Source organism: Polypterus senegalus, chromosome 4 (assembly GCF_016835505.1).
Source record: "Polypterus senegalus isolate Bchr_013 chromosome 4, ASM1683550v1, whole genome shotgun sequence".
Classification (NCBI taxonomy): Eukaryota; Metazoa; Chordata; class Cladistia; order Polypteriformes; family Polypteridae; genus Polypterus; species Polypterus senegalus.
Window position 1 is genome coordinate 108112306 of NC_053157.1, and position 21312 is coordinate 108133617.

Sequence of the window (21312 nt, forward strand, 5' to 3'; positions counted from 1 at the left end):
CTGTAATGATTACCCTTACATAAATATATACACATTTGTACAATACATCTTTTATAAATAAAAAGTGAATTTGATTTGTACATAAACAGAAGAAATACAATTTTAAGCAAGTCTAAACTGATACTAGTAAAAGTAAAAATTTTACTTGCTATACATATAATATACTTTGTGCAAAATTGTGCCATTAATATGTGACACATTTATGTGTCTAGTGGTGGCCACTTGGGGTTGCCATACTGCCATAGTAGATAGATCAGATAGAGATGTTTCTTTCACCGGGATCAGCAGATGTTAAGTATGAAATAACATCATATCAAAGGTAAAGTGTGAGCTTCACCCTCATAAGCTGCTTCATCTGGAATACCCCAAGTATTGAAAGCATATATAATTTGAAATATACATGAACATCAAAAAAGCACCATTAGAAAGCAATCACAAAATATAATCACAAATTTGTTGTACTTATTTTGATCTGCCCGTTTGGTTCTTCATTTTTCTTATAGTTCTCTTGTTCATCCTCAAGCGCTATGGGATTCTCATACACCTCTGGAGAGATTACTTGATTTTTAGAGAGCTCACTGTCTTTATCATTTGTATTTTGACAACATTTACAGCAACAGCAACACCGATGTCTGCAGAAGTTTGTCATTGAGGTGATAATCTTGTCCCAGGGTTTTAAAGAGTGCATCCATACTGGTAAGAAATCCCAAGTTTTCAGCACACCTGGTAAGAACCGTGGGCACTTGGACTGCATAACATTAATGATAATTACAACAATGGCTAATACTAAAATAGGTACTCCAACTCCTGCTAATACTTGCCAGCCTGCAACTGAAAGTCCAAACACAGTTAAAGGCAAAATAAAGAAACAAAGGATCAGATACACCACAGCAAACCACCTGTACTTAGCAGTCCGATCTCCTAGACCCTTTGCAAGGCGTATAGGTATGCGAGTGAAGGGGACAGGATACCACAGGAGGATCCCTGATATGTTAAAGAAGAAGTGGCAAAGGGCAATCTGGAAAAAACAAGCAAAAGTTTCTAAATTTCAAATGGTTATAAACATACTTCTTTTCTACATAAATCACATTTCATTTATACTCATTTATGCTGATGTTTCTGATTAATTAGTATTATAAGTCATGTTTAATGATCAAAATCTAAATACAGTAGATAAATACACTATCTTTAATAATCAACTATTGACTTTTGCTTTTTTCAGGATTAATTTAACTTGTTTTGTAGTCATTTATGGAAATTCTCTTACTGATTTAAGTCAGTGAAAATAGTTACTAGATAATATTATATTAAATATGTTTTTATGCAAGACAAGATCAGTTGGTAAAGTTAAAATATTAAAATAACAAATAAATAAAAATAGAAAGAAACAAAGAATATGTTGATCAGTGAATTTCTCTAAAAGGTTATTCGCAGTGAATTTGCTGTGTTTATGAATTATTGTCCATCAAATTATTTACTGACAGGAGAATTTTTTCCCCAGCGCGCCATAATGCTTTGCAAGGCCAGCACAACATCCCCTGGAGTTGTAACAACCAACATTGGATGGAATCGCCCACTGGATATATAATGCTGATCATTTGCATTACAGACTTTGTGGGACTTAGTTAGTGGTAGAACAGATAACATTTTGAGAACCTGCATTATTTAGTTATTTATATGAAACATATACAACATAAATAATGAGTTATATCTGCTTGTTGCCAGATGTGCAGATTGATCTTTGAGTTCCACGTCAGTATAAAACTATTCATTCATAATTAACTACGTGGAGATAAAAAAAACAAATCTTGAAGAACCCTGTCACCCCCTCTCCTCGCATAAATCCATCCCCACCCTACATTGGGTTAGGTTACTCAGTCTAGAGCTAGTAAAGAGCCCAACATATTATTGGACCATGCTAATCTTTAGGCAAAGCCATTTTAGTCATTTCATGGCACTTGATGCATTCGTTATTTTATTAAATAAATTTCATACAAGTTTTATATTATTATGTTTTATTTGTTTCACATTGAGCAGGCAGTTTGTTGAGTTCTATTTAAATGTAAACATTTATTTCTTTTTGTATTTCTATCATGCAGTCTAAAAAACTCTATTAGACTCTAAAAAGTCTAACTTGTTGGGTGAGATATTTGCTAAAATAATACATCTGAGCATTTTGTATTGAAATTTACACATTAAATTGATCAAAAGCATAAATGAAGGAAAAACATCTACCAACCCAAAAATGAATAAGGTTGAAAAAGTATCAAAACTGTTAAATATTCATGGAAATAGACATGAATTTCAAATAAACAACATTGCAACGAAAGGGAGTCCAGCACATTAGGAGAAAAAACCTTTATATTCTACCAATAAAAGCTTACCTGATTATATTTCTCTCTGAAAAAAGTAATGTACAGTATATTATAGTAATGGTTAATTGGCTATTATTAAAAGCCAATGTATATTTTTACCATGTCAGTTCAGAGCAAGAAGGAAAAATCACCACTAAAATAGTGAGCTTTACATTTAACTTGTTACAGATGCTAACCTGTAGTGAATTGGCAAGAGTGTCTCCTGGACTTGCTAATGCTGCCAGAATTGCAGTGGTGGTTGTGCCAATATTGGAGCCCAAAGTAAGTGGATATGCTCTTTCAATACTTATGACACCAATACCTGGAAGAAGGTAAAGTATAAAGTATGCTTGTTAGAAAATAGAACACTACATCACAGTATATTTCAAATGTTTGCATGAAAAGTACTCACCAACAAGTGGGGTAATGGCGGATGTAAAGACAGAACTACTTTGAACTATAAAAGTCATTCCTGCTCCAACAAGGATTGCAATGTATCCTGTTACCCATGTAAAGGGAAAGGGAAAATCTACAAAAATAACAATTGGTTCAGTTAGCATTAACTCAAGGTGCAAAGTCATATTGTATGATGAAAAGGAATTGTTGACGCAAAGTTTTAATATTATATAGACCTTAATTTTTAAGTTTTGTTTCTCTTTTACTTTGTAAGAGCCAATCTTAGAAAGTTAAAGTTTTTAGTTAAACTCATATTAATTTTGCTTAATTTAAATAGAATACACATTTCTTTCATAGTCATAACTTATGGTATAGTCTTTTCCCCCTATAAGTTAGCAAGAGATAGAACCTTCTTACTGTAACTGAGAAACAGTGTGATAATAAGCTCAGTTGTTGTTTAGAACAGGTCCCAGTACATAGGGACTTAAAAGACTCATTTTAAACTGACCGTTTTGACATGGTTCAGAAATGTTAAGTAAATAGTAACGATTTGAGATATAACAAGATTAAGCTTAGAATTGAACTTTTCTTAACATTCATTTTCCCTTTTTTTCTATTTTAATTTTTCTTATTTTGTGTGAACTGTTGTGTAACTTAACTAAACTTTTAAAAATGAAGATATTTTGTCTGTGGAATCATTTCTGTGCGTCAGGATTTTATTGAATCCCATTTTTTGAGTTGAAGCTGGTGAACTTTTTGGGAAAACGCAGCTACAACTTAATTATACTTACATTGGGATATAAGTATTAAATACCCATCTAAATCACAAAACCTTGGTGTATTACAGCAATTTTAAATAAGATATATCCTGTAAATGTTTTTTCTAAATTTATGCAAATGTTCCTGTTAAATGCAGACATTTAATAATACAGAGAGAATTTAAAAGTGGTCTTAAGGCTGAATTCTGTTTTATATATATTTTGAAGTAAATGATTGTATCAGTTATGTTTGTTTGAGAAGAATGTCATTGTAATGTTCTGGTTTTTAAAGATAAGTTAAAATAAAAAAAATACTTTAGGATATACTTCCTTTAATTTGATTTGATTTGCATAAACAAGCTTTTAAGTTTTATTTTGTTTTAAATATATTTCCATATGTATACATGACATATATTACATTTAATTGAATTTAACTGAAAATGTTAGTTAGAAAATAAATGAACAAATTTATTTAATACTCAACAATTAAAATAAGGTTGTTTATGTTGAGAAAAGAAAACACCTGCAAAACAGTTACTTACCAGTATTAATAATCTTCTTGATGACTGAGGCAACTTTTCCTTTCAGCATGGAGTTCAAAAGCTTGACAATAAGTATCAGACAGCTACAGAGCACAAATAAGGATAATGCAAGCAAGATAAGACCAACAGCAAGATCATTCAGTGAAGTATTGACAAAAATGTGGTTACCTGCAAAATGAGAACAAAAGAAAAGGAAAATGGTATTTTACCCCTGAATCATATTGTAAAAAATGAAAAGAAATTTCACAGGTCAGTTTAATTTCTTTACTATCTGAATTATCTGCATGGTAATGTATTAAATACAAACAGGGTATTCTGAACAGATTTTTTAGAAGCTGTATGACTTATATGTAACTGAAATATACATCTACAGGACTATTCTATATCAAACATCAGCAGCTTTTTTCAGTCCTGTTCATGACTTAATATAGGAAATCTGTCAAAGTGATTGTTAAATTTTTGTGTGTTTCAATTGCTGCAAAAAAAAATACAAAAAAAATTTAATCCCTAAGGAGCGTGACCTGCCTAAACAATTCTTAGCCTGAGCTACATTCAAGGCAGGTTCCTTGTTCTGTTGACTTCTTGAGGTTTGCCTAACAGGTTGCGGTTTGGGAAGGACTGAAAGCTTACTAACAGCAAGAATGTTGGGCCAGATATTAGGAGAAAGATGGAGCTTTAATGTAGTGGTGCAACCTTCGGGTAGGTCTAAGGAAAAATGGACATCCCTGCCCTGGCTTCACAAGGTTAGTCGGTAATTAGCAGTACAGGTAAAACCATCTGTTGGATTATCTATTTCGATTAAGAAATAGGAAGTACAAAAATACTCTTTAGAGTATAATCAGAATAAAACACTAATACTGCTTTGATGACTTTAAAACAACTACTGAGATTTAAAGCAACATATATAACAAGTTCATTTTGCACACCAATTCCATAAACATTGTGTAGATTCTGTGATAAATCCATATTAGAGCATCAAACAGTATACAAACATAGAACACATCCTGATAGTCCAGTCCATTCTTGGCACAATCATGCACACAGCCATACTCACTCATTCAGACCAATTCATTCTAGACAAATTATCCTATTTAAATATCCAAATGTTTACATAATAAAAATGTATTTATTATTAATGTAGTTGCCTTAATACTATATAAGTACTACATAAATAATAAAAAATATACCTACATTTTTCTATGCCTATTTTGTGAGACACATTTTTCAAAGTGAATGTGACATTGCCATCTGTCCAACAGAATTCAGTACAGTTCTCAGGGCCTTGAACGGTTTCATTCTGCACAGTCTGAAATGCAACACCCAAAAAAGTGTTTATTACTCAAGCACGGGTTAAAGTGCAATAAAAATCAACGCTGTTGTTGACAACTGAAAAAGGAAAACACGTGAAAATATCAGATTACTGCCTTACATCCTCAGTAAACTTAGTCACCTTTCTATACTAAAACTTTATTAGCTGTGGGCACTTATCTTTGACTTTTTATTAGATTCTGATTTCATCTCTGCCAGTATTTTGTATGCTTCCTTGTTCAGTTGAACCATTGGACCTATTTACTATAAGCTGCATGTGAAAATTAAAGCACACAGTACCTACAGTGTATAATATCGAATAATTATTATATTGCATAGCTTATGCAAGTGTATTAACAGCTGGTTTAAAGCATTGGTTTAAACAATAGGCTATAGATTTGTTTTTCTAAATTTGCTTTGTGAGTGTTTTCTCAAATTTTTTTGTTTTCCTTTTCTCTCTACACACCTAGCCTTTAGAAAATATTTTTGTACTTTTCTGTTTTTGTTTGCTTGATATTACTACTTTTTTGTTTCGTAACTTATTTGATCTTAAACAATTAATAATTTATAAAAAATACAATAAAAATAGTATGTAATAGTCATTGTTAGTATAAGGTTTGCACATTCTCTTCAAATGTCCATGTGTATTTTTTATTCCTCCTTTATTTTAAAACCATTTATTTTAAGTTGATTAGTAAGACTGGCCCTGCATGGCTGAGTGTGGTTGTGTGTGAAAGTGTTCTGTCATGCATTGCTGTCTCATCCCTGTCTTTTGTCTTAAATTGGGATATAGCCTTAGCTCCTCTTTTGGTGAATAATTGATGATTGGCTGAAAGTCAGAATGTAACTTTCACATCTTTGCAAACAGGAGTCAGTCACCCAAGGTGGGTGTTACAATGTGTTTCAGGTGGAATAAGCTCTGGCTAAAACTGTTAAAAGTTTTAAGAGTCATTTTATATGGAACTCTGTTGAACAGTTCACAGACATCTTAAAGGAAAACACTTACATTTGTACTTGTAACAGGTCATACAATGTAATGCTTATTGTCATTTAAACACAAAGGAAAAATGGAAAAATTAATATACAATGTCCGGAAAAATGCACCAAGCCAGTGTATTAACTGATCTGACAAACATGGACAGAAGCTTACTAGGCCAGAGACTTGTAATTCATTTTTAACCATCTCTAATAAAATATGTTGCAGTTTATGGGTTGCACAGTACATTGGGATTATACCTGCTGTTTCATGGATCCAGCATCCTAGATTTTAATCCATCTTTGTCCATATCACATTGCCCAAGTACTAAACATACTTCTTCCCATTCATTCAATCTCTCCCTCTTTCTGCAGAGGATACATGGAGCATCTGGCAGGGAAAGGCCTTTAAGAGACTGTTTCTGGTGTCATGTCACATGTTTCTTAGAACTCCATTTAGTCGAATAGATCTTACAACAACTCTGTCAGCCCTTTTAAATGTCAACCACAGTTACCAGCATATGTTTCCTTTTCAATCTATTTTACATGGTGCTTTTAACCCTTGGAACCTTATACTGTACATTTCATTATGTAATAATAAATTTTCATTTAGAACTCTTTTGAGCAATAAACATGACACTTACCACGTTAGTGAATGATTTACACCAGATCTTAATCAAACTTTTGTTCTTTGCAGATGAGTCCCCAGTAGCTATGTCATTGATTACTGATTTGTCAAGCTAAAAGACAAAAAAAGACCAAGTATTTACTTCTTTGATAACATAAATATATTAGACAAAATAAGATGAAATACTGAAAACCTAAATATTATACACACAGAAATGTATGAAGCCACAAAACTCCTGTACAGTAATGTGATACTGTTTATATTATAAATTCTATTGTACATAAACAGAATGTACTTTATTATATCTTCTATATGCTACCAGAGAAGTCTAATATTGCTTTTTATATTACCATCTATCTTTCATGTTGTTTATAGTCAATATCTGAATAACAAAATCTAGTGTTCTGGATAATAGTCTACATTTACTACAAATTGCACCATGTCAAACAAAAGGAGCTGTGTACTTTATTGAAGTTATGCTTTGAATACACTATTAAAATCACAGTTGCCCTAAAACATGTCAGAGCTGGATGAGATGTTTCATTAAAAAGCACCTATTTCTAAAAATCGTTCAAAAATCATTCAATCTGTCTGCTCATTATAAGGGATCATGACACACCACTTAGCATTCCTGTACTCAGGATGATAAGAAGCTCAGTCATAAACTATGCAGAAAAGAGATAATCAAAGGAAAAAAAAATGCACAAAATAAAGTAAATTAAAATATTTTTCTGCCCTGTGTTATTTTAGAGTTGTCTTTATCCTGTCAACCTCTTACCAGTCAGAAATTGCTTTGCAGTAGATAAAAAGTACATAACATCTATACCATACTAAAAAAGTCATAGTTTGTCTATGATCAGAAAAATGTCTGAAATACATGGACAACAAATCATTATAAGCAAACTAGTCGACTGCCTGGAGTACCACTTGACCAAAGGCTGCCAAATATACCACTTTAAACTATTATATGATCAAGTGGAAACATGATGGCAAAGCATATCATTCTGCTTTCTCTAATCATTTTCGTTGGCTGCAAGTGTTTGAGAACATGATAGGCACCACATGTGATAGAATAGGATCTATTCTGTATAGGTAAGACAGGCGGTGTGGTAAAGTGGTTAAGATTTTGTACTTCAGACCCTGCAGCTGTTGGTTCAGATCTTGCTGCTGACACTGTGCGACCATGAAAAAGTCACTTCACCTGCCTGTGCTCCAATTGGAGAAACAAAATAAATGTAACCAATTATACCTCAAAAGTTGTAAATCACTTTAAATAAAAGCATCGGACTAATAAGAACGATATTTTTGTACTTTCAGTTACTGTTCTTGTTTATCCCACTACAATAACACTGTCCGTCTTGAGAGGCGCTGCTATTTCTCTAATATTATAAATAACAATGCTAGTAATCCCAGAGTCTTATTTTCAACAATTGACCGTCTGTTAAACCCAGGTAACACAAAGGAATGCCCCCCGAATACTTCCAGTGAAACCTGTGAGAACATTGCTGTATTTTTCACTCAAAAAATTAATGATATTAGAGATAACATAGTATATCTCCACCCTCCAAAGCCCCGGTACTCTGTTATAAACAAATTAAATGCTTTCACCAGGATAGATTTACCTGAATTACATAGTATAATCTCTCAACTGAAACCCTCCACCTGCGTCCTTGATCCAATACCAACCAGGTTTTTCAAAGAAATATCAGGCGTTCTAATTGACAATATTCTGGACATAGTTAATTCGTCATTAGATACGGGGGTCTTTCCAGACTGTCTTAAGACTGCTGTAGTTAAACCCCTTCTTAAGAAACATAATCTTGACCCTCTGCCTTTGAAAATTTTAGACCCATTTCTAACCTACCCTTCTTAAGTAAAATTCTAGAGAAGGCAGTCATTATGCAGTTAAATGACCACCTAAATAAACATGCTATTCTTGATACTTTTCAGTCAGGCTTCAGAACAAATCACAGCACAGAAACTGCACTCGTTAAAGTAGTAAATGACTTGCGGGTAAATGCAGACAGAGGCCATTTATCTGTTCTCATCCTCTTAGATCTGAGTGCTGCATTTGACACCATTGATCATAATATTCTTAGAAATCGCCTTAGTCAATGGGTGGGCCTCTCTGGCAGTGTCTTAAATTGGTTTGAATCCTACCTGGCAGGGAGAAAATTCTTTGTGAGTTGTGGTAATCAAATCTCAAAGACACATGATATCCGATATGGTGTTCCACAAGGCTCTATCCTGGGTCCGCTGTTATTCTCAATCTACATGCTTCCGTTAGGTCAGATTATCTCAGGTTACAACGTGAGCTACCACAGCTATGCTGATGACACACAGCTGTACTTATCAATAGCACCTGATGACTCCGACTCTTTCGATACACTAACACAATGTCTTACTGGTATTTCTGAATGGATGAATAGTAATTTTCTCAAACTAAATAAAGAGAAAACTGAAATTTTGGTAATTGGCAATAATGGATTCAGCGAGGTTATCAGAAATAAACTTAATGCACTAGGATTAAAGTTAAGACGGAAGTAAAAATTTAGGGTAACCGTTGACTGTAATCTGAATTTTAAATCGCATATTCATCAGACCACTAGGACAGCATTTTTCACTTAAGAAACATAGCTAAAGTTAGACCTCTTATATCATTGAAAGATGCTGAGAAATTAATTCACGCTTTTGTTTTCAGTAGACTAGATTACTGTAACGCACTCCTCTCAGGACTACCCAAAAAGACATAAATCATTTGCAACGAGTGCAGAATGCAGCTGCTAGAATCCTAACTGGGAAAAGAAAATCCGAACACATTTCTCCAGTTTTGATGTCACTACACTGGTTGCCTGTGTCATTCAGGATTGACTTTAAAATACTGCTTATGGTTTATAAAGCCTTAAATAATCTCGCTCCATCTTATATATCGGAATGCCTGACACGTTATATTCCAAATCGTAACCTTAGATCTTCAAATGAGTGTCTCCTTATAATTCCAAAAGCTAAACTTAAAAGAAGTGGTGAGGCGGCCTTCTGCTGTTATGCACCCAAAATCTGGAATAGCCTGCCAATAGGAATTCGCCAGGCAAATACAGTAGAGCACTTTAAAACACTGCTGAAAACACATTACTTTAACATGGCCTTTTTATAACTTCACTTTAACTTAATACTGATACTCTGTATGTTCAATTCTTCATAATAACTATTCATGGTGGCTCTAAAATCCGTACTGACCCCCACTCTCTCTTCTGTTTCTTTTTCCGGTTTCTTTGTGGTGGTGGCCTGCGCCACCACCACCTACTCAAAGCATCATGATGCACCAACATTGATGGACTGAAAGCCAGAAGTCTACGTGACCATCATCATCAGGTCCTTCCATGAAAACCCTAAATACAAAGAGGACTGTTTGATTTATGTTAGGTAGATTGCCCAGAGGGGACTGGGCGGTCTCTTGGTCTGGAACCCCTACAGATTTTATTTTTTTCTCCAGCCTTTGGAGTTTTTTTGTTTTTCTGTCCACCCTGGCCATCGGACCTTACTCTTATTCTATGTTAATTAATGTTGACTTATGTTTATCTTTTATTGTGTCTTCTATTTCTCTATTCATTTTGTAAAGCACTTTGAGCTACATCTTTTTTGTATGAATATGTGCTATATAAATAAATGTTGATATCCCGCTTTTGTTTATTTCTTAATAATAATGACCATTTTTTGTTTTGACTGTCTTCCATGGTGTTGTTCTAGGTTTAAGTTTAGCCAAATTACATTTTGTAAGCTGTATTACTGTATATACTCTGGAATACTTTTCATGATTATTATCCAATAAAGATGTTTTACTTCTTTTATCATATTACCATATGCTAGTTTGTTTTTTTTTTAAAAAAAAGGCTTATTGTAGAAAGTACCACAACTAACAAAACAATAATTTTTAAAATATCTATAATCCTGATAATAATTTGTTCTTACCTGAATGATGCCTTTTGTTACAGGGTCTGTAATGACCTTCAGCAAGTCAGGAGCATCTTCCCCACTTTGAAGGTTGAAAGATTCTACTATAAGATTTGTAAGTCGGTACAAATATTGGGAGGCAAGTTCCAGGGGTAGCAGAACAAGCACAGAGAGCCAGTTGAAGAAATCATGCACTGTAGCTCCAGCAAAGGCCCTATAATAACAAAATACATATTATTTTTTTTAAGTTAAGATGTGCATATCCCTTCAGAAGAATTAAAGGCTTTAAAGAAAAAGACTTGTGTTAAAAAGAACAGTCAAATCTATAAACTTGACCAAATCATACAAGATGGAATACTGAGAGTTAGTGAAACACTCAACAAAGCTGCAATGCCAGAAGAAGCTACACATCCTGCAATTACCGGGTAATGGGTTGAGTCATCAAGACAATGCCAGATGCCAAAGGTACAGTCAGAAGAGTCTTGTGTGCAGACCAAAACCAGCACACTGGAAAGACCCATGAATAAACTATGCCTGCTTCAAGAAACAGCCAACGTTTGAAATATGAAATTTTTAAAATATTTGTTTGCAGTGTTATTGCTAGTGATTTGAAAAGAATAGTTAATATAAAAGTAACTGGCTCATATTGAAGTAAAGTATAGTAATTGTCTCCGCTCCTGCATAGCCAATTAGGGGCCGGAAATGTAACAGCCAATCTTAGAAAGTTAGTTTTGAGTTAAACTCATATTTATGTTTGCTTAATTTGAATAGAATATAAATTTCTTTCTTAGTCATAACTTATGGTACAGTCTTTTCCCCCTATAAGTTAGTAAGACATAGAACCTTCTTGCTATAATTGAGAAACAGTGTGATAATAAGCTTAGTTGTGGTAAGAACAAGTCCCAGTAAAGAGGGACTTGAAAGACCATTTTCTACTCAGAGATGGGATAAGCATACAGTTTTCTGACCATTTAGAAATGGTTCAGAAATGTTAAGTAAATAGTAACGATTTGAGATGTAACAAGATTTAAGCTTTGAACTGAACTTTTCTTAACATTAATTTTTCATTTTTTGTTATTTTAATTTTGTTTTTTTTGTGTGAACTGTTTTACTTTGAAACTTAACTAAACTTTTAAAAACGAAAAAAATAAAAATAAAAATAATAATAATAAAAAGTGCATATTCCTATAAAGTTTGTTTAAGCATCCATTTCAATATTCAAAATTATGGGGCACCCGAACTGAGCTGACAGGGCTTTTAAAAAAATTGGCATTCAATTCTTGGCTTACCTTCGAAACTCATTCCGGTCACCAGCCTGCATCATTGCAACTATTGTATTGGTAACAGACGTTCCAATATTGGCACCCATTATTATAGGAATGGCTGATTTCACACCCATCACTAGAAAACAATAGATAAATATGCAGTTACAGCCAACGTGTCAATGCTTTAAAAAAAACAAAACTTTCTAAAATACTAATGTACAAAACAATGCACGTAATGTACATAATTATCTCATTTTTTACCTTTTTATCTAAATGCAAATGTGACTAAAGAAGTGTACAACCATCCTTCTCTTTATTTTGATATTACTTTTTCTTAAGTGTGGTGGATGCAGTGGATTGCACAGTTGCCTCACAGCTCCAGGAGTGTGGGTTCAAATCCCAGTCCAGCCTTTGTCTGTATGGTATATGTATGTTTGTCCTGTGTTCACATGGGTTTTTTCTGGTTGTTGTTGTTGTTTACTTCCTACATCCCAAAGATGTTTATGCTAGGTCCATTGGTGACCACAAAAGCATGCAGTATACAATTGCATTCACTGCAATAAAATAGCACCCAATAATAGTTAGTGTATGGTATGTTGCATAGTATGAAATCTTGGCGCTTGTATGTGTCTGTTCTTATGCCCATGATGTGTGTTTGGTGTCTTCTTCATGTTCTTTGACATGCATTTTATTTGGAATTTACATATTCTTCCCTGTTTGTCTGGATTTTCTCTGGGCATTCTTATTTTCCTCGCACATCTCCAAAGACAAAAATGTTAGATTAATTGTCATTTTTCATTTGGTAAAGTATTATTGTAAGTGTGTGTGGGAATGGACTCTAGGATAGTCTGACCCTGGCCGAAGTTTAATTAGCTTATGGATAGGTTCCAAATCTCCATAATCATGAGATGACTGAAGTGGGTTAGAGAATGTTATGTGTTATTTTATGTTCATATTAGTGCCTATCTGCTCTTTAATTAATAATAATTATATTTATATTGTGCTTTTCTAACCAGCTCAGAGCACTTATAATATACAGTGGGGAACCATTTCAGTCATTACCAATGTGCAGAATCCATTTGGATTATGCAGTGGCAGCCATTTTTATGCCAGTACACTAACCACACATTAGGTATTCGGTGGCGAAGGGGTGAGAGAGATAATTAGTAAATAAGGGACAGGGGATGATTAGGGGGCTAGAATGACCAAGTTATTGTGGGCAATTTAGCCAAACCATCAGGGAACTTGCTTTTTTTTTTAACTTTTTTTTTTTAAAGATGACCAGGCATCTTTTATGACTCTGCTTATGGGACTGTGTCACTGTCACTGTACTGGGGCAATGGAATCTATACAGAAATCACAGGGTAATCTCCTGCTGATGGCCTCACCAACACCTCTTCCAGCAGCGACCCAAGCTTTTCCTAGATGGTGTTCCAGCCAAGTTCAGGCCAGGCCCAAGCATGCTAGTTTCAGTTGAATTAGAATATACTAATTCTCCATTTTATTTGTTTAAGAATTTCTCTTCAGATTCAGATTCCCATATGTAATCCATAAAGTTAAGCTAATAAGTAACAGTCCAAACCTCAAGTATCTTATTTTACACTTGCTATACTTACATCCAGATGATACCATGCTCACTATAATGGAGGATGAAGTGCTTGAGCTCTGAACCATCACTGTGACCAGTACTCCAATCACCAATCCAGCTACTGGGTTACTCAACACAGAATTGTCCTTAAATATATCACCGGCTGCTTTGCCTGTTGGACAAAATGCAAATTTCATTATTTAGGTACTGTACGTTTAAGCTGTATGATGAATTTTCCAACCTCAAATATCACACTGCATGATTTTCCATCTCCTTGAGATAAAATATGGCATAATACTATATAATGTGTATTGTAACTTTCATGTTTTTACCATTTAATGGGATAATCAAAACCCATTTGGCTTAATTTATTTCAGCTGAAAATTGTTCAACATCTGAATAGTTTATTACAGCCACAGATTATTGAAAAGAGTTGATGTTTCTGAAGCTAAGCTTTGTTCATTCACTCACATCTCTTAAGTAATATTTTAAGGCATTGTCTGATCACAAAGGCATTTGCTTTGTCTCAATTACTTGAGACATATATTATCAAAAAAAAAAAAACAAGAATAGTCTTAGGACTCAGTTCAATGTATGGTCCAAACGCTTCTTTGTCTCAATCAGTCATGTGCTAGGTATGATGTTTGGGGTGTAACTGTGAATCAGCAGTCTGCACAGTTAACTATCGTCATACACAGAAGCAATTCTCCTTCATTTGTGGCAACACAAACACTCTGCTCTTAGCAATGCCTAAAATATCTAGGGACCTAAAATATGTAGTGGCCACTAACTTCTACCCTCTATTTTCAAGTTCTTAGAACTGACCCATAAAAAAGAAAGAAAATTAAATCAGCAATTGTTTTTTCACAATAAAGTACAACAAAAACCTTTATAAGTCAAAAGTTTCCCCACACTTCCTGGAACTAGCAACAGTGCACAGCAAAGAACACCCTAAAGCACATCTTTCAGTATGCACTGTATAAAGTACAAGCTTTCAATGACTGAAATTTTACCTCCAACAAGCTGGAAAGCAGAACTAAGGACATCCAGTGAACAGACAAACATGTAAAGGAAACCAAGCAATAAAACCATTTTTCCGATGGAAAACAGTATAGTTAGAATCTTCTCCTTCGTGCTCATCTCTGCAAAAACAAAATAAAATTAAACATTATAAAGAAAATCACATGAAAAAAAGAACTTAACAAGAATTGCTTAATATTTTTTTTTTTACCTGACCACTTTACTCCAGTGGCCTCTATGTCTGGGAGTGCCCATGGGTCATTTTCAGGTTCATCCTCTACCAAGGTTACAGTGGAATTCGCAGATGCTATAACTGAATCTTTTGTGGGCACTGGCTCATTTTCTGTAAAGTTAATGGAATAAAGTTTTACCACTATTGTTATGTACATATCTTTATCATTTGGCCTTAAAGCATGCTCAAGTCGAAAGGGTCTGACTTGGAAACTGTGGGTATTTTACTTTGAAGGAGTAATGTTGCATTTTTCATATCTATCTGTCATTAGATGCTCCTTATGTATCAATTAACAGAACTTAATTCATTAGCTATTTCAAGGCCATATCCAGCTCAGTGAGGTTCATTAGCAGAACATCAACACGCCCAGATTTATATTCAGTAAATGTTAAGGTTACAGGGAAAACAATTTCAGGTTTCATTTCAAATATGCAGTGTACAGTGCAGGCAGAATGAAACAAATTTAGTCAACTGAAGCCTTCAGTAATCTCACTTATCCTAGACTGCAGTTACAAGAAAATAAATATGACAATTCTTTCAGAAACTGACTTCTTTTATGCTTACTGTGCATTAAGGGCACTGTGATCTGTAAAAGCAGAAGTCACTCATCTAGCACCACCAATCATACAAGATCAATTCATAGATTTCAGTTAGACCTTATATTGGTGCATCATAACTCTTTGAAGTCTTAACATGCAACAATGCTTAATTTTTCTATTTCAAACACATAGTATGAACCCACTTATCAAACATTTTTAAAGTAACATGTACCATTTTTTCCTTGTTTAAATGAAGTCTCTTTGGACATCTTGTCAGAGTTCTCTGATGAGGACCCACCTAATCCTGGTCGAGGAGCCATCACCTTGAAATAAAGGCAAAAAGAGATCATCAGTTAGGTTTGTATCAAAGTACATTGAGCTTAAACCATTGAGCTGGTTAAAATGTAGGGAGTACAGCAAAAGACATCAAATAAATAGCTTAAAGAAAAGTTAGACAGTCATCAGTAAATTAGTGATGTGAAGGGACAATTGCTACCATGATGTAAACCTGGTACTTTGCAGATTTTGTCTGATTAGGCTTATTCTTATTTTAAAAATAACTTTTGTTGGTTTTGTAAATTATATTACAATGAATACTCCCTCTCTTACATATACTATATTCTTCAACTTTAGTGACAAACTTTTTGTGTACTGAAAAACATAAAAAGTTCTGTATAAAATGAAGATAAAGCACTACTATCCATTTTATATCTGGATCAATTAAAACAATGTCAAACACAATACGCATCAAAATGTATAGGGTATGCCTTATGTTTTCAACTAAAGAGATATAACTCATAAATTACTTACAAAATATGCAAAATTACAAGCAGTACTTTTTTAAGCTAATCACTTCCGCTAAATTGAATTAATGGAATTGATTACAAATTTAATGTATGAAATTTCAAGTTACTATGATTTAGGTTATGAACAGTTTGTCATTTATCTACAGTATAATACAAATTGGCATGGACCAAAAGGACAAACCGTCTGAAGAAAATACAAACATCTTTCAGCATCTAGTCTTAGTAGTTTACTTGCATTGAATAACATGACCCTGCTTCAAATACAGTTGAAAATAAAGCCTTCTGATGCCAGTTGAGGCATAACCTTCATAACCTATGCTAACCAGCTCAGACATACAGGAGGCTGGAGCCTTTCCCACCAGCACTGGGTCCAAGTGCAACAGCCCTAGAAAGGATGCCAGCTGTTCACCCATACATACATGCATAGAAGATGGACTAATTTAAATTGTAAATTGACATAACCAGCATGCATTTGCGGATGTGAGAGGCAATTCATTCAGATAGAAATACAAGGAAAATATAAAAACCCCACACAGACAACATCCAGATTTGAACCCATACTGATGGACCTGTGAGGTATTAGCATTTCCAACCAATTCTAAAAGGGACATCAATCCTCTAGTGGACACACTCATGCACGCACACATACTCAGTCACATACTGTCCAAGTTTAGGATCGATATTAACCTAGCAGACATGTCTTAGGGCAGAAAGCCAGAGTACCTGGAAAAATAAACATAATGACCCAAGAAGACTGTGCATACTCTCTGAAGACAGAGACCTGACCAGGTTTTGAAGAAATATACACAACAGCATTAACCACAGTGTTGCCATTTATTGTGATTTTTCTTATGTAATTTGTATTGCAAAGTATAAATTTGCATTTTAGATTTGAATTTGAGGAAAAAATGACAAATATTATATAATTGATTGCTTAGCCAACATTATTGATTTACCAACATTTTGCAAACTTATCATACCGAATAACTAAAACATTTATTTGCTACATTTAAAACTTGCTCTGAAACATTTACTTGTAAAACATATTTCTCGGAACACTCTACCACTTAAATAGTCCCTTTGTTCTTAACATTTGGCTGCTTGTTTAATGAGCAGCTTAAAAATTGTTGGTATAGAACTTATCATGATGTTTAATCAGTGCTGTAGTTTTAAATTTTAGAAGTTGTTTTTCAAATTCCTTTGGTCCTTTAAATACATTTCACACAGTGGATTAACTATAACAGTTCTTTTGGTAAAACAAAACATACTGTGTAAAGCAATTGCAACTGCATTTACAGCTACTGTCTATATTATTTAAAATGTAATAAATATGTGTGTGTATATATACAGTACTTATAATTTTATTCTGATATCATTAACTTACATTGCATTTTAGCATTAACTCTATCTCGCCTTTAATGTAAAATGTCAATTATATACACACTGACTTCACATCAGAGTGATTCAGTAAGAATAAATTCCTGTTGTAGAGCAATTGCCCCTCCATAAACTTTTTGCTCATGAAAGGGGGTTATTTATTCATTCCTGAGAAACAGGTGTAGTGTTACTGCTGGGAAAATACACAAGGACCCTTTGTCTAAATTTACAAGTCAGGTAATGCAGACTCCGTTTATATTTTTGGGCCACCAGAAATAGTCTAATGAAAGTAAAACCATTAAGGTTAAAATCATTGTTTTGTACAATATAATATAAGTTTATCGGTCTTGATTGTCTTATTCTGTTGACAATCCATGCAAATTATTACCGGTAAAAGTCGATTTACACAGATTCCTTGTCAAATAACTCACTATGCTTCTTTATGTCCGATAAAACCCACACTGTCATCACATCATCTCCAATAGCGTTATGTTTACTTGCAATAATAATTTATCATTATTATTAAAAGTGGTAGTAATAAATAAACACATTTCACATCTTGTTTCACGCCCGCGCTAACTCGGAGCTGACTTTTAATAAGCAGTGACAAAATATTATCTTCTTTACCTCTAGAAGTCAACGCGCAAAAAAGCTCTGGCACACCTTGAGAACAGTTAAGATGCAGGTTACACACTCCATTTCCTTTTACCTAAAGTGCACTTACCGCAAAAGTTCTTTGGCTGTCCTAAGTTAAACTCCTGTATCACTGTTGACAAATGCAACAATAATTGACTGGAGAGTCGCCCTCAGCTTTATATAGAGATTGCCACGAGTGTTCCGATGTGATTGTCTGCGCTTATCTCCCCGTGTGCGGCAAGTGCGTGTGGGCGCTGCCCATTTCGTCTTTACTGATACCGTGTTGGAATGCGAGACACTAGCTAATCAGTCTAAATGTACAACCTTTTTTTCCGTACGAGAAGCTGGAATCAGCATAATAAAATCGAAAGAAATTGACATTGGAAAAATTGATTTGCTGGTTCAGTAGCCTACATGTTTTATCTATATTAAATTGCAAGAAAGATAGATATGAAAGGTGCTTTATAAAATATCAATAGACAAAAATTTCGATACATAGATAGATTGATTTATAGATTTGCAACACCGAGCCAAGCTTAACGTAGACTTCGTTTTTCTTTTTATTAAAGCAATTCGACATAATACAAAAAGTAAAACAAATAAATGGGGTAATGCACTATCAAAATTATTAATGTCAAACTTGAGGCAGCACAGGTGATTTTGGAGCATCATGGTGCCTGGGCTTCTTAGATTTTCTGTTCTCTTCCTTCAGGAGGCTCTGACTTACAATTTGGTCTTAACTCTGCACTATAGCTCACAGTCTGTGAGTGGGGTGCATGTCTGTTAGTGTATTCAGTGATGAGCTGGCCTTATTCATGACTGGTGGCAACTTTCTATCTGGGAATGCATACTATTGGCTCTGTATGTGTAGCATTGATTTGTGTGTGTACATTATTGGTTTGTACATTAAGTATATTGGTTTAAGTTTATATGCTAGTGGTTTATGTGAGAGTCATGCTCATTTTTTATTAGTTTTCAACTGAGTTGTACTGGTGGTTTCTGTATACTCTATTTTTTATGTATGTGTGTCATTAATTTTATGCACTCCTTGCATTAGTCTTGTACATGTACCCTATTGGTTGATCATGTTATTTTTAGAGTTGCTAGACGGAGCTGAAAAAGCATCTCTTCCGCTGGCACAGAAGATTACTAGATTAAGAAAAGAGACAGTATGTAAATGGACTGAGTACTTCAGTGTCAAAACTCAGTGGGTTAATGCAAAGTGTGAACATCCATCTATTTTCTATCATTTTTATACAATTTGGGAACACAGAGGGCAGTAACTATCCATTATGTATTGTGAAATGACCAATAAACAAAAACACAAGGATATGTAATGATAAAAACTAAATGGGTCATAATATATGCTCCTTGTTATTTATTTATTTATTTTAGTGACAACACATGCAACATGAAATCCACCTTGAAATGAAAACTGTCATTTTCAGTCAACAAAGTTGAGCGGGCAGGCTCTAGCAAGTATTGTTTTTGATTAGCAAATCATGACATAATTCATTATTTATACTCACATATAATTGTGTTTCTATTTATTTTGTTTTTAATAATTACATTTCAGAATACATTTATTTATATACTGTATATACATATTTATTTATTTTGTTTCATTTTGTCCAAATATTCATCAATAGAAGTGTACTAATTGTTCACTGTTAAATTCTGCCTTGCGAGTGATGATGCCCCTGCTTGACCCTATCCATTTTAATAAGCATCAATCCAATAAAATCTTTTTTTTTAAGTGCCAGCAGGTAACCAGGTTATTCCATTTAAAATAAAATAATCTTCTATAAACACGTGGAAAAAATAGCATGTTCTTGTGATGCAAGATTAACAAAGTAAGTCTATTACAAAATTGTTTCCATAACCAAGAAAATCTTTAACATTATAGAGACCTTGGATTGAAGAAAAGCAACGTATAAATGAAAATTATTGTTCATAATTACAATTTATACTTGATGGTGCTATTATGCCTTTAACAGGTGGGGATCGCAAAAATTCTCTTAAAAAATGATAATGTCTTAATTCATTTAGCCAGATTTATGTTAAAATGGCATTTCGGCCAGGAAATGAGAGGGAAGTGGTTAAAGAGCCCAGAGATTTTCCTTTTTGTAGAGTTCTTTCAAAACTGGAATGCACAGGACACACACAGAATACTTGGAATTCAGTTTCAGAATTTAGAAGAAAGCCCATCAGTTTAAATAATGAATTACATTACTGCACATTAACAAATATACTATTTACACAGTATTGATAGATAGATCTTATTTGCTTCAAAATTTAAAAAAAGTGTAAAAATAATATGCTAGTAGTACAATAATAAAACAATTAATGACATCATTCAAAACCATATGATAAAACACCTTAAAAAGGATTTACATTTTTCTGTTGGAAGAATCTGAAGGGAAGCAAAAAAAAAAAATCTCAAAAACTGCAGGAAATATTCTGGAAAACATCCCAAACTCTGCTCATGGCCTTTTTTTTGAAAAATAATCTGAATTGGGGAACCTGTCCACCTGCACTGCTGTGTGACTTCTTGAATTGTACATATGTGATTGGTGGTCCAATTCCTTTGAAATTCATGTATCAGTTCTTTTAGAATAAAATACATAAAAAGTGTATTTAGAGATTTGTAATTGCAAGCTATCGATAAAAACTGTTTTTATAGCTGAAAAACATTAATTTTGAGTAAAGTTTGACTAAGGTAGTTGGGTAATAGCAACATATAGCAACAATATATTTGAGAAGGGTGCTTTAATGTACATCAATTCATATTTTTTTGCATATAAATACTTGTTAATGTGCAGTAACACCTACAAAACTAATGTTAGTTCTATTAGAAAAGGAAACATTTTTAGTCCTCTTTTTCTTTCGGCTGCTCCCGTTAGGGGTTGCCACAGCGGATCATCTTCTTCCATATCT

The 21312-nt window shown here is 33.8% G+C and overlaps 1 protein-coding gene across 1 annotated transcript; it reads right to left on the bottom strand.

The window, feature by feature from the left end:
• Nucleotides 1-445: 445 nt before the first annotated feature.
• Nucleotides 446-18495, bottom strand: LOC120528739 (sodium-dependent phosphate transport protein 2B-like). The gene is made up of 13 exons (XM_039752888.1): nt 18464-18495; nt 15789-15879; nt 14997-15128; nt 14779-14907; nt 13794-13937; nt 12202-12313; nt 10931-11126; nt 6978-7073; nt 5242-5356; nt 4051-4218; nt 2767-2883; nt 2552-2676; nt 446-1018 (listed from the first exon to the last, which is right to left on the bottom strand). The coding sequence occupies exons 2-13, from the start codon at nt 15874-15876 to the stop codon at nt 446-448; spliced, it is 1995 nt and encodes a 664-aa protein (XP_039608822.1). The 5' UTR covers nt 15877-15879; nt 18464-18495.
• Nucleotides 18496-21312: the final 2817 nt, after the last annotated feature.